The sequence below is a fragment of the Brienomyrus brachyistius genome, chromosome 7 (genome assembly GCF_023856365.1).
Source record: "Brienomyrus brachyistius isolate T26 chromosome 7, BBRACH_0.4, whole genome shotgun sequence".
NCBI lineage: Eukaryota > Metazoa > Chordata > Actinopteri > Osteoglossiformes > Mormyridae > Brienomyrus > Brienomyrus brachyistius.
Genome location: NC_064539.1, coordinates 14,197,137 through 14,210,108, shown reverse-complemented (window position 1 = coordinate 14,210,108; position 12,972 = coordinate 14,197,137). Strand labels below are relative to the sequence as shown.

Genomic DNA, 12,972 nt, shown 5'->3' with positions numbered 1-12,972 from the left:
CACATGATAAACTTTGACTTTCAGGAACGTGTCCGTAACCACAAGTACAGAAGCGTGGAAGATCTGGAGGAAGATGTCATGCTTCTCTGCCATAATGCTCAAACTTTCAACCTGGAGGGATCCCAGGTCTGTTGATAGAACTGTCTCATGAATCCATATTAAATTCAAACGTTGGAGGTACTGGTGGTAGAACAATGCTGTAGTGGTAATAGATAAGACATTAATATTTATTTTTCATGAAAAGCAATATCACTAGATATAATATACAGTAGCCACAGCAATATAGTATTTGCAATGTAAGTGATCTGAGAAAAATGTGTTTTAACTTGTTCCTGCTGGTACATCCCATCTGCAGTGGTAAATATACACACTCACAACTGACAGACATCAGCCCATCTAAACTGGAGAAAACGGAATAATCTCAGGTTTTAATAATCTCAAGTTTTCCTAATCATTGAAATTATTATTTTTTTTTTTATTTGCAGGTCTATGAGGACTCAATCGTCCTTCAGTCAGTGTTTCGGAGTGCCAGACAGAAGATAACGAGTGAGGTAGAGAACAAAGATGAGAGCACTGCTGATGATGAAGAGGAGCCTGATTGTAAGTCGATTCATCTAGTTTGTTACATTTTGGAAATATCATGTCATCTCACCATGTCTGTCGCAGAATGCCATCACATCTTTCATTTCCATTGCTGAATACTACAAAAAGTACACTACCTCTGAGGTAGCCCATTTATTAGCAAATATTGCACTGTTAATTGATAATGCAAATACAGTCCAGAAAAACCCACCGATTTTATCATTAGCTGTGCTCTTGTGTTATAATGCATTATATATGCATGTACTGCCTGGAAGTGTTATCAGGCCTTAACCTAAACCAGGAGTTTATTCAATAAATTTTTGGTGCAAAACAATTGAAATTTGAAATTTAATTTTTCAGCAAAAGCTATGAAGGTGAATATAAAACCTGATGAAAGTGACCACGACAAGGACAAAAAACATCAAAATCGGGCGAGTGCCAAGCTGGTCGTTAGTGATGACGAGAGTGAAGATCAAGATGATAACATAGGTTGGGTCTGTCATATTTTCAGTGCTGCGATGATATTACATTAACCTTAAAAATACGTCCAGTGATGTTATTTCATATTAACCATTAGTCTACTGACAAAAAATGATGTATGTAACCGCAGTATTTCTGTTTTCTGCTGCAGGACTAGTATGAGAAGTAAGTATCTACACCCCATATACGTATTTCAATTATTTCTGGTGTTCTAGTTCAATTCTATTTCTAGTCCATTGTACAGTAATGTATTATTTGAACCTGCCCAGAAAAGGTTTCTGTTCTGTGTTTACAGAATAATCTAAAGATGCTTGGAACAGAGATGAGTGAAGAAGAGAAGAGCTGATGCACAACTTTTTACTATGTTTCTTCAGTTGTTTGATTTTCTGTCTCTTTTGCGTCTTTTTTAATCCCTTTCTCCCTCGGCCAGCTTTAACAAAAAAATCACTGTGGAGAGCCTTCCGACACCGATCACCCCTCCTCATTACTAACACAATGGAGAGAGCCACTACTTCTATGTGTATGTTAACTAGTTGCCAAGCAAATATTAAAACATCCCCAAACAACAGGATCTGGGCTGTAATAATCAAAACAATCAAATACAGAATTATAAAAAGCATGATAAAAAAGGTTTACTATTTTAAAAAAGTTAATTTAATATTTCAATAAAAAGTATAACAAATATAATCATTATATTTGTAGCAGTTTATTTACTCACAATTCATTAAAATCAACTTAAATGATAAAGGCAATTCTAATGCTGAAGTGGAGATTTTTTAGCGAGGCTGTCGGTTTTCTATGACCTTATGGAGTTGTTAATACATCACTATTCTTTTGGTAAACAAGGAATAACAAAATTTCAAAACATTGATTTTTAAATTAAATTTGCTAATTTGCTAAATTGAATATAGTATTATTCTGTCCATGTAATTATGTACACAGTCATAAAGCACATTAAGTTGTATGTCTTGCAAGCTTTCCCAGGGCTGTGAATAAAAAGTTTTGTTCAAATTACATTTAGCTAGGTGACGACAATTTATCTACTGTATCCAATTAACAAGCAGTGATTGTGTAACCATAAAGCCTTGCCACTACTGTTTTGTATTTTTATACATTTAAAACTTCTACATGAGTTAATGGGTAGTGAGATTTTCAGTTTAGTGGTTTTATTAAGTTATGCAGTTCCTATATTTTTCCAGAATTTTACATTTTATATTTTTCCATAATGATTTCATATTCCATAATGATTTAACATTCCTCAAAATGTATTACATTTTACTTGGAGACAATGTTAAAAATCTTCACTGGCCAGTAATGGAGAATTTGGATCATGATTGTTATTAAATTGCTGTTACTAACACAATTTTGGAGGAGTGATGAAGGCCTTAATTTTATTTACAGAATATTTAAAGAATATAAATAAAACAACACATGACAACCTTCCTGTAGTGTTTTAAGACAGCGTTTCTCAAACTTATTTGTCCTGGGGACCAGTCATGTCAGGCTTTGGGGCTGCAGGGCCCTGCATAAACGACCCCCCCATGGATGCAAATCCGCATAGATAGATAGATAGACAGATAGATAGATAGTATTACTATAGATAGATAGTATTACTATTATTATTATTGTTATTATTATATCTGACCTGATCTTACTGAATTTTGATTGGTGCAAAAGCGAAGCTCCATGGGCCGGCAGGAACCCCTTGAGAAACGCTGTTTTAAGGCACGTTTTCCATTCTGCATCACTTTAATTATTTTCAGTGTGACATATAATTAGCTCTTTTACATTTTGTGGCTTCGTGTTTGAATTATATTCATCCTAAAGGCACATCTGGTTATTATACATGCAGTTTAATCCGACTTAAACATATCTTGTACAGTATGAGGGATAAGTCACCTTCTCCTGAAGTGTACTTAATTAGTCTTTGGGGGTAAGTTGTAGCCCGAGGCCAAAAAAAAGAAGAAAAAAAAAAAACAAAATTGATTCTGATTGCATGTGATGTGTGTTCTGTAACTGTTAAACTTACATTTTGAAGTTAAATTGTCTGAAGTACTGCAGGTATACTTTGCATTATATTTGTTTACTTACAATATTTTGTATGTGAAATATTATAAATACATGCAAGTTTACACTGTGGATATTAAGAACATGTTATTTCAGATAATATGTAAAAATGTTTGTGCTTTATCGTTCTATTCTTCTTGAAATTATAATGTCAAGTTAGTACTTGAAAGCATCATATCTATATGGCACATTCTAAAATAATTTGTTTTTTCTGCAATGAATGTCTTACAAACTCTGATCCATATTATAACAATGCTATTTTTAAAATGATTCAAAGCATACAAAACAGAAGCTGAAGATCAAGCTAATTTTTTCTTTGCTTACATGAAACATCTGGCTATCAATGCTTGATTGATTATGCTGATATACGTTGTTCTTATTTTCAGGTTGTTAAGAGAGTAACTTATGTGATTTTTCCACTATTTGACTGTACCAGAATGTACCAAGAAGTTGTTTCTGATTCTTTTTATGTGACATACAATGGCTCTGCTCTATATCATTACCAGAGGCCACCTTGATTGGGGCTATTTTGATTTTTCAAAAAGGTAGGCCTAGTTTTCTTTAAATGTTGTGTGATTATTAGTGAATTTAAAAATCTCATGTTATTAAATGATACAAGCCCAAACATTTTTAAACATTTATCTAATACTTCATAATCTAGCTGTTCTTTGAGCATTTGAAGACTGATTGTTATGGTACAGATGCTCCTCTACTTGTGAACTTTCAACTTACAAACTTTCAGACATATGAACAAAAGGACTGTGAATCCAGATTGTGTTCACTGGGCTCCCATTTCCTGTCTGTAACATCAATTTTTTTTTTCTGCTCGCCAATTCCACCTAGTACGACTTCTGGTCACTACGCCTGGCGCGCAGCAGCGTAGCATACATACTCCCAGCATCCTAGTTCTTTGTACTTGTGTATACCCTTAAAATGATGTTGATTAACAACTTACAAACATTTCAAATTACGAACGCCCGCTCAGAACGTATCTCATTCGTAATTAGAGGAGCGTCTGTATTTACTTAATGGTATTTTAAGTTTATGCTGTGAGATTTGTTAGAATTTCAGAAAATACAAAAACCAGAAAACCAAGAAGTTAGACCTGTGACAGCCTTTTTAATACGTCATCACCATCATCTGGAAATGTGATTGTAATGTAAAAAAACTAGTCTACTCTTGTTGAGCCTTGGTCATACTCAGCATGGTAGTGGGGAAACTGCATTAGGGATAGTAATTTGGATTAAGAATGGATTCATCTTGACTGTGATATGTTTTTCTTTCTGTATTGAACTTAACGACACGCAGAAAGGTTTAAACTGAATCTTTCTTGAAACTGACTTTGACTAGCATTGATTTCCTACAAGGGCCATTGTGAAAAAACATGACTACCTTAGGGAAATATGGTGGCATGTAAGAGGGGACCAAACAATATTTATAAAATATAAAATTCATGTACTTTAAAATTATATGTAATGAGACAAAATAAACATAGATTACACTAAAGCGTTATATATAAAATATGCAATTCCCTTCACATGTTACCTGACACTGAACAGGATGTACTGAGAATCAAACAATAATATAAACTCATAGAGCAATGCTTTTCAAAGTGCAGTTCAAAATCTTATTAAAAAGACAACAACTATATTGCAAATGGTACTATTGCTATCATGTCTTAGGTAAAACAGAAAGCTGTTTCTGCCAAATGACCCTGTATGATGACAGTATATTTTGCTGAGGAAATCTTTGCACATTTTTAATCACTGTAACTCTGCTACAGCTTTTATTGACAATAAATGTTGGAACCCTATAGCACTGTATTCAGCACAAAAATGAGATACTCTGACCTATTTCACAATATATGCGGTCTAATCTTTTACAGCTGGGACAGACCTATGATTCTTTCTGGTGGAAAAATTTGAACACTAGGCACCTAATTACTCTTCCAGAAGCTATAGCCATGGCAATTTAAATCCTTGATTACAAGGATTAAGCTTGTCGCATTTTGTTGAATGTCTTCACTGGGCTTCATTTGACATAATGTGTATCTGGACAAGTCTGTCTGTATCTGGTGGAATCATATACTAAAGCAAGTATATGGAAAGCCTGTGATAGCCATCGAGTGAACTTGGGACCCTTCAATAAGAAAAGGAATTACGGTTCACTGACTTAAATTCAGAACTTTTTAGGGTAATCCAATTTTAACATATGCTATTAATTATTAGCCACAGCAGCCTCAGATGTTCCCCATTGTGTGATACCCATTGTTGCTTTGCCGTATGTCTGATGGAATGGTAAAATGTGAAAAAGAATGTTATCCGGAATAGATTAACTTGTAAAAAATGTAAACAGAACTCTAGAACTCTGTAACTGTTTAGAACTCTATAAGCTTTCTAACATGCATATGCTTGATGATTTCTTTAAAAATATTTGTACCTCAGTGAATTTTCTTTGTGCTTAATTACACACTGTTCTGCCATGCAATAAAGCAAATGAGAGTAAGTAAAAAGAAAAATAGTTGGATAATTTAAAAATATATATGTTAATAAACCACTAGTTGGATAACCGTCAGAAATAAAACACTTCACTTTCTGTACGGAATTGAAATATATATCAGTAAATGTGGTCCCTAAGGTTGCTGGAAGACCAACCAGCTCTGAAACTGAGTCTAATAACTATGTATGTAGACAGCTGGCTGGTGCATCAATTAGATGTTTATTCCTTTAAAATGCATTTTTTTCATATATAAACTTGAAACTTGATGGAATGCCATATAAAGAAGAACAAACCTAGTATCTACTGAGATCTGGGAATGACAATGTTCCAATGCAAAGTCATGGAGAAATTATAATCTAGGGCCTCCTAAAACTGTTATACTGTAGACCCTTGTACTTCACTAAGCTACTTTTACTAGTAAATAGACACCTTTTTCCAACAGCTCACATACACTACACCCTCAATAAGGGAGTCTCTGCAGGACAGATTCTCCTGCCCTACCCCTGAGCCCAGTAGCAAGTAAGTGCTACCGTTTATGCAAACCATAACGGGACAAGATTAATTTATTATGAAATGGAATCCAGTCACAAGACTCATATAAATTATAGCAGTTGGTGGCTATGTCAACCCTTGAATTTTATACATAAGATCACAGATTTTCCAATAATAGAAAATGGGAAAAAGGACCATATTACTGAGGCAGTGGTGGGGTGGGGCCAATTAGCGATAGCCACTATTACGTCCCAGTTTAGGGTTAAGGTGTAAACAGGGAGGACAACAGGGAACGGGGAGGGAGAAAGGAGAATGGAAAAGGAAATGACTAACAGCATAGCTATAGTTAAGATTGGATATATTTAGAGTATTTTGATATAGTATGTGTAACACGAGGATGAACCTCAGGAGTGGCCTGAACAATAAGCAAATCAAGTGAATTACCTACGTAAGCACCAGTTAAGACTTACTTAAACCAAAAGAAAATAAAACAAAAGACAATTGCTATGTTCACTCCCTCACTAACCAAAAAAAAACAATTCATACACAGAAAATAATGGGCAGCCAGAACCGGCTTGGCCGGACAGCGGAATCGAAATGAGATCTAAAGAGAGATGGAGAGACATACACACCCTCATATATAGATGTAACACCACCATTTGATTGGGTTAGTAGAAACAGGCCCGAGGAGAGGGGAGTGCAGCCGGTACATCGCTCCGGGGCCTATGAAGCCCAACATGTTCCATAATTTTTATTATACAGTGATCCCCAGCTATGCTGGAGTTCAGCTATTTCGCCCCCGCTGTATCAAAGATTTTTCTGTGGAACATACGTGTTTTCTATCGTGGAAATCTGCGGAAAATCTATCAGATTTCGTGGAAATCTGAAATCTATCGTTTTTTATGGGTTTTTGACAACATTTTTTACGTTGAAATAAGCATTTTTCTATGCTAAACTATTAATAACAATAATGTATTACTGTAATTATAACTGGGGGTGGCATGGTGGTGCAGTGGTTAGCACTGTTGCCTCACACTTCTGGGACCCAGGTTCGAGTCTCCGCCTGGGTCACATGTGTGTGGAGTTTGCATGTTCTCCCCATATCGTCCTGGGGTTTCCTCCGGGTACTCCGGTTTCCCCCCATGGTCCAAAAAACATGCTGAGGCTAATTGGACTTGCTAAATTGCTCATAGGTGTGCATGTGTGAGTGTGCCCTGCGATGGGCTGGCCCCCCATCCTGGGTTGTTCCCTGCCTCGTGCCCATTTGCTTCCGGAATAGGCTCCGGACCCCCCGCGACCCAGTAGGATAAGTGGCTTGGAAAATGGGTGGATGGATGTAATTATAACCTATACAGATGCTCCTCTACTTTCAACATACAAATTTTTGCACATCCAAACGAAGAGTCCAAACTGTAAGTCCAAATTGTCTTCCTTTAGCTCCTGTTTCCTGTCCGCAACATAAAAGTTTTTTTTTCTGCGCACCAGTTCCGCCTAGTATGACATTTGGCCGCTACTCACGCCGCACAGCAGCGTAGCGTGCAAACTCCCAGCATCCTAGTTCTTTGTGCTTGTGTATTCCCTTAAAATGATGTTGAATAACGACTTACAAACATTTCAAGTTACGAGCGGCCGTTTGGAACGTATCTCATTCGTAAGGAGAGGAGCATTTGTATATATACCTGTACTGTATACACATAAAATGGAGTAAAAATTCAATAAGTACATCCTACCTGTAGTGTACTTTGCAGCCTATTCATAACAAAGCATATGGTTTTCAGCAGACTACATGTGCTAGACAAAAATTTGTTAGAACAATACTATATAATAACTAACGTATATGTGACATTTAAGCAATACACTAGTAAATCATAAAACATACTGCTACTGTATGTACAGGAATACGTAGACATGCAGAGTGGCAATTCATAACGAAATGTACATACGCTTTTCACTTGTCACTACGCATGCTAGACAAGAGTTCGTTAGAACAATACGTATTATAATATATAACTATAACATAAATAAATATACATATATATTACATATATTTATTCTTATTATTATGTTACTCATATCCTTAGCCCAGCATCCACATATCATATGTGTTTACAAAATGTTTTTTAGTAAGTTTACATGTGTTTGAAGTGTGTGGGAGGGGTAATTTAATGCTTAAACTATATTTTAAAAAATGTCTATTTATATGGTATTTCTATATTGCGGATTTTCACCTTTCGCTGATGGGATTGGAACATAACTTCCGCAATAGGCAGGGGATCACTGTAATTTGAACATTTATGTAATTCAATTCATTTATTTTTTACTTTCTTTTTTAAAATTTTGCAAGTCTGTTTAGTTTCTAAATTAAAAAGTCACGTGGGTCACAGGGTACTGGGCAGCTGTCAATGCACAAAAATTTGTGAAAGTGACTATCAACGAGTGTTCTCACGTGTTCAAAGCTTCAAACTTATTGCTTGGATTATTTCTCCTTGCTTTCTCGTCGAATCCCAGAAGGAATAAGAAAATGGGCCACGAGCCATGCTGGACTGCTAAGAAGACTTTACAGGGCAGCGAAGGAAGAAATAGTTCCACTGGTAAAGTTCCCTGTAATTGCTGTAATTGTAGCACAAAGGACCCACTTACATCGTGTGCCTGTTTGTCTATGTTATCGAGAGATTCGATACTATAAACGGCTTAACGGTTAGCGGAAAGACAATAGCAATATTGTCCTAACTTTAGAATCACTAACATAACTCTCGATAATAATATGACAAATTTCTATGTTCTATTTTATTTCAGGTACCGACCTTAAACATGTCATCTCAAAACTCTGGAGCTTAAAAACGTAAGGAAAACAAAAACGTGATATGATTAATAAAAAAAGGACTGCAAGCACTCTTTCAAGTTGGCATTAAATGCAAAACAAGAGAAACTGACAAAAATGTAATTTTAGATTTAGAACAAGGTGAGCTAAATGCAGAACTGAAACAAAGGACAGAATCTCATGAAGCCAACATCAGGTCTAATAAATCCTAATGTGATTCTTGCACAAAAGGTGGATGATGCGGATGTGTATTTGGAGGATGCAGGATATGAGAGAAAAGGAGATTTGAAGGAACAAGTGAATGTTAGTGATGAAAAGTGGCAACGGGCACGTGAATGTCTACAGAATCTGGCCATGGTGAAGAAAAGAGTAATATAGGAATTGACATTGGATTTCTTGTAACAGAGGTTCCTTCTCAATTGGATATAGAAACCTTTGTTACAGTATGAAAGGTCATATTGGAAATCCTAAAACATTTCCCAGAGATATGAATAACCAATACGAGTACAAGCGGTCGAAATGAGTTTCCTCTGCAGGGTGGCTGGGCCCTTAGAGACTCACAGTAGAGACGCTGCTCTACGCATTAAGAGGAGCCAGATGAGGTGGCTCGGGCATCTGCTTAAGAGGGCCGCTGAGAGAAAATCCGGGCCCCGGTACCAAGAAAGTGTGTGGGCCCTTATACAAAATTCTATACACATGTATGTGTGCATATTATTATTTATTTCTAACAATTGTAGATTACATTGATACATTTAGATAAGTATGTATAGGTATAAACTTACTAATAAAGTAATATATTTTTAATATTAAAAGGTGTTTCTAAGATGTTTACAACACACCTGCCTGCTCCTTCGCTGCCAGCGTCAGCAGTTTGCCACGTTCTAGGAACTCGAATGGCTCTTAAAGGGGCCAGGTCAATTTGGGACACTATTCCACGTGTCCCGCGGTCTCTTAAATGGTTAACACCTGCTTGTGAGGCATCCACCCTGGATCCCGTACCTGACCTGCCTGCCATACATGACCCACCTGTCCTGCCGAATCCTGATCCGCCTGTCCTGCCAGCTGCTGCGCAGCCCAGCAAGGCTCCAGCCACTGTGGCACCCCCTGCTGGCCCAGAGTCGGAGGTGCCTGCTCCGCCCAAGGCACTTGCCACGGCCCTGCCTCCAGCTACTGCTCTGCTCCCTGCACTGCCCAAGGCGCCGCCTCCTGCTTCGCCCCAGGCTCTTGCACCGCCGCTCTTCCAGTCTCTGCTCCACCGTCCCTGAGCCTATCCCGGAAGCAATGGGCATGAGGCAGGGAACAACCAAGGATGGGGGGCCAGCCCATCGCAGGGCACACTCACACACCATGCACTCACACATGCACACCTACAGAACAGGCAATTTAGCAAGTCCAATTAGCCTCAGCATGTTTTTTGGACCATGGGGGGAAACCGGAGTACCTGGAGGAAACCCCAAGATGACATGGGGAGAACATGCAAACTCCACAAACATGTAACCCAGGTGGAGACTCAAACCCGGGTCCCAGAGGTGTTTAACTTTGTGTGAACTCAGTCAAGGGACAAATGGGCAAGGGGAGAAGGGGAAAGGCAAGGAGGGGTTTACAGGTGCCTGCTTGTGGGCCACTCCTTGCTGAATGCGAGCTAAGATTGATCCAGCAGGGTGCATGTTCAGTCTCTCTATAGCTGAATTTATAGCGGTGAATAATAATGCAGACTCAAAGGATCCAGAACCACAGAATTCTGTGGGACCAGCAGCATTACACTACCATGTTCATGCAGGTGGGCATTTACAGCATCATAGTACAAAATTGGTATGCACCTGTATCTCTGTCCAATATCATCCAACAATGGAATATTGTGTGAAATCAATGTAGAAAATCAATACCATCTTTGAAGTAACAGCTTTATAATTGTATAAAAGAGACCTCACTCTTTTTTGATCCAACACTTAAAGAACAGTCAGGACAAAGGTACAAGGGCTATTTGCCTCAGTTGTATGTTGCTTTGGATAAGGCTTTCCATTTTCATCAGCCTTCTCCATTATCAAACAAGATCCAATGCTTAATCAAATACACATTCCCGCTTCTGATTAGGATGCTCTTTCTTGGCATAGAATTCCAGAAGGACTCCTAAGACTAGATCACTTTTTCTACATCATTTCAAGGCTTAATCCAGAATATGTTAGTAAAGCTGGATAATCCTTTTTTGGCCTTCCTTGAATACTTCTCAGTGGAAATTGTATCCCAGTATTCAAACAAAATGTACCCCTGTAATACAAAACCATGTAGTTCCTGGGAAGATAACAGTTGCAAAATGGCATCTAGAGCCAAATTTATTCTACCTGAATATATATCTGATTCAAAGTCAGCAAGCTGTTTTGTTCATTGTCACCTCAAGAACTGCTCAACAATTGAGGAAAAGATGAGAGCAGCAGTGTGGGGTCAAGAACAAAATAATTAAGGCTGCATATGTTTTTGTATTAACACACCCCTGTAAAGCGCTTTAGGGTGACCCTGTTGGGAAGGGCGCTATATAAAAATAAATTGAATTGAATATGAAATTAGTGAGAGGCCACATCAGCATCCAATGCCATTGGCTAATGAAGTTGGTTCTTCAGACATTTGGTTTCAGCAGCAGAGCTCATCTCTGGGAACTTGAAAGGTAGCAGCAGAATGTCTGACTAATGACCCATTTTTCTGCAGGAAAGACTAATGCCTGCAGTTCAAATTAAAGGAAACCAATTTTCTATCTTTGGGAAATGTGATGTGTAGGAAGTTGAGATACTCCTGCTCTCAGAAGGACAATAAGTAAAGTGTTGCATAAAAGTTTTTTGTGTTATATGTAGTATGAGGGTTAGGTTGACATGCTATTAAAATTACAAATGGAATGAAAGTTTCATGCCATGGCAGGCTATGAATTCAGTACTTGATTACTATGCTTTCGTCCTATTTACATCTCATCACGGCCTTTTGTTCAGGATACTCACAGGTTTTTTTTCCTTAACAAGCATGTGCCACTGCATCCCCAGAGAGAACAGTCCTCTCTGGAAGAGTTTCCAGTTTCCTGAAACTTACTTTATACTATCTACTGCATTTGATTGGAATTAGGTTATTTACTATTCTATATAAACAAAATTAAATATACTTAAAATAATTTCTTCTTGAATTTGAAGTATTTCTTTTGTGTTCCCATTATTTCATGTGATTATTTGTGGTCTGCTTATTTTAAGCCTTTGAAATTGCAGTGCTGATGTAGATTTACCTAGATTAGGCAGCCAGTGTTCATCGTGTCCAGAGTTGCATATATTTGTATATGGAGACAGAATTTAAGTTGACCTGTTGTGTTGCTTGAGGAACATAGTGGCTAAGCTGTTAACACTGAAATTTCTTATTCATGAGTTTGTGGGTTTGAAATCTTTCCCTGACATTTGGTATTGGCATATCTTCCTGTGGTGGGACAGATCTCCTTCCAGAGTCATAAAAGATGTCTGTCCATCCGTCCTCTGTAACCATCCATCTTCTGTAACCATTTGTCTTATTCAGGGTTGTGGGGGATCTGGAGCCTATTTTGGAGGCAACAAGCAGGGAACAATCCAGGATGGGGTGCCAACCCATCACACAGCACACTTACGCACCATTCCTAATGCCAATTTAGTAATTCCAATTAACCTCAAAAATGTTTTGGACTGCAAGGGGAAACCCCTCAATGATAAGGTGAATGAGAATGTGCAGATTCCACATACATAGAGTCATGGTGAAGAGTTGAACCCTGGTCCCAGAGGTGTAAGCTGACAGCGCTAACCACTGCCCCCCCCCCCATGCTGCCCCCATGAAAGATATGATTAGGTTCATTTGTATCCCTAAACTGCCCACAGCATGCGTGTGTGTCCTCTGCCTGGGATAAACTTCAGGTTCCCTGCAACCCTGTACTGGGTCAGGAATTAAGGAAAATTGATAAGCATATTTTCCTTTTTATTCATATAAAGAAGCAAGTGATTACAAGACAACACAAGACCAATAACCACAGCCCC

At 37.9% G+C, this 12,972-nt stretch overlaps 1 protein-coding gene across 5 annotated transcripts in view; it reads left to right on the top strand.

Annotated features, from left to right (window-relative positions):
• Positions 1-5,572, top strand: part of LOC125746459 (probable global transcription activator SNF2L2) — a 37,757-nt gene extending 32,185 nt beyond the window's left edge. For all 5 annotated transcript variants that reach the window (XM_049020448.1, XM_049020445.1, XM_049020444.1 and 2 more), the window contains 5 exons: positions 25-126; positions 486-600; positions 943-1,071; positions 1,214-1,227; positions 1,358-5,572. In XM_049020448.1, the coding sequence (XP_048876405.1) occupies positions 25-126; positions 486-600; positions 943-1,071; positions 1,214-1,224 (357 nt within the window). In that variant the 3' untranslated portion in view covers positions 1,225-1,227; positions 1,358-5,572. The remainder of the gene's footprint in view (positions 1-24; positions 127-485; positions 601-942; positions 1,072-1,213; positions 1,228-1,357) is intronic.
• The last annotated feature ends 7,400 nt before the right edge of the window (positions 5,573-12,972 follow it).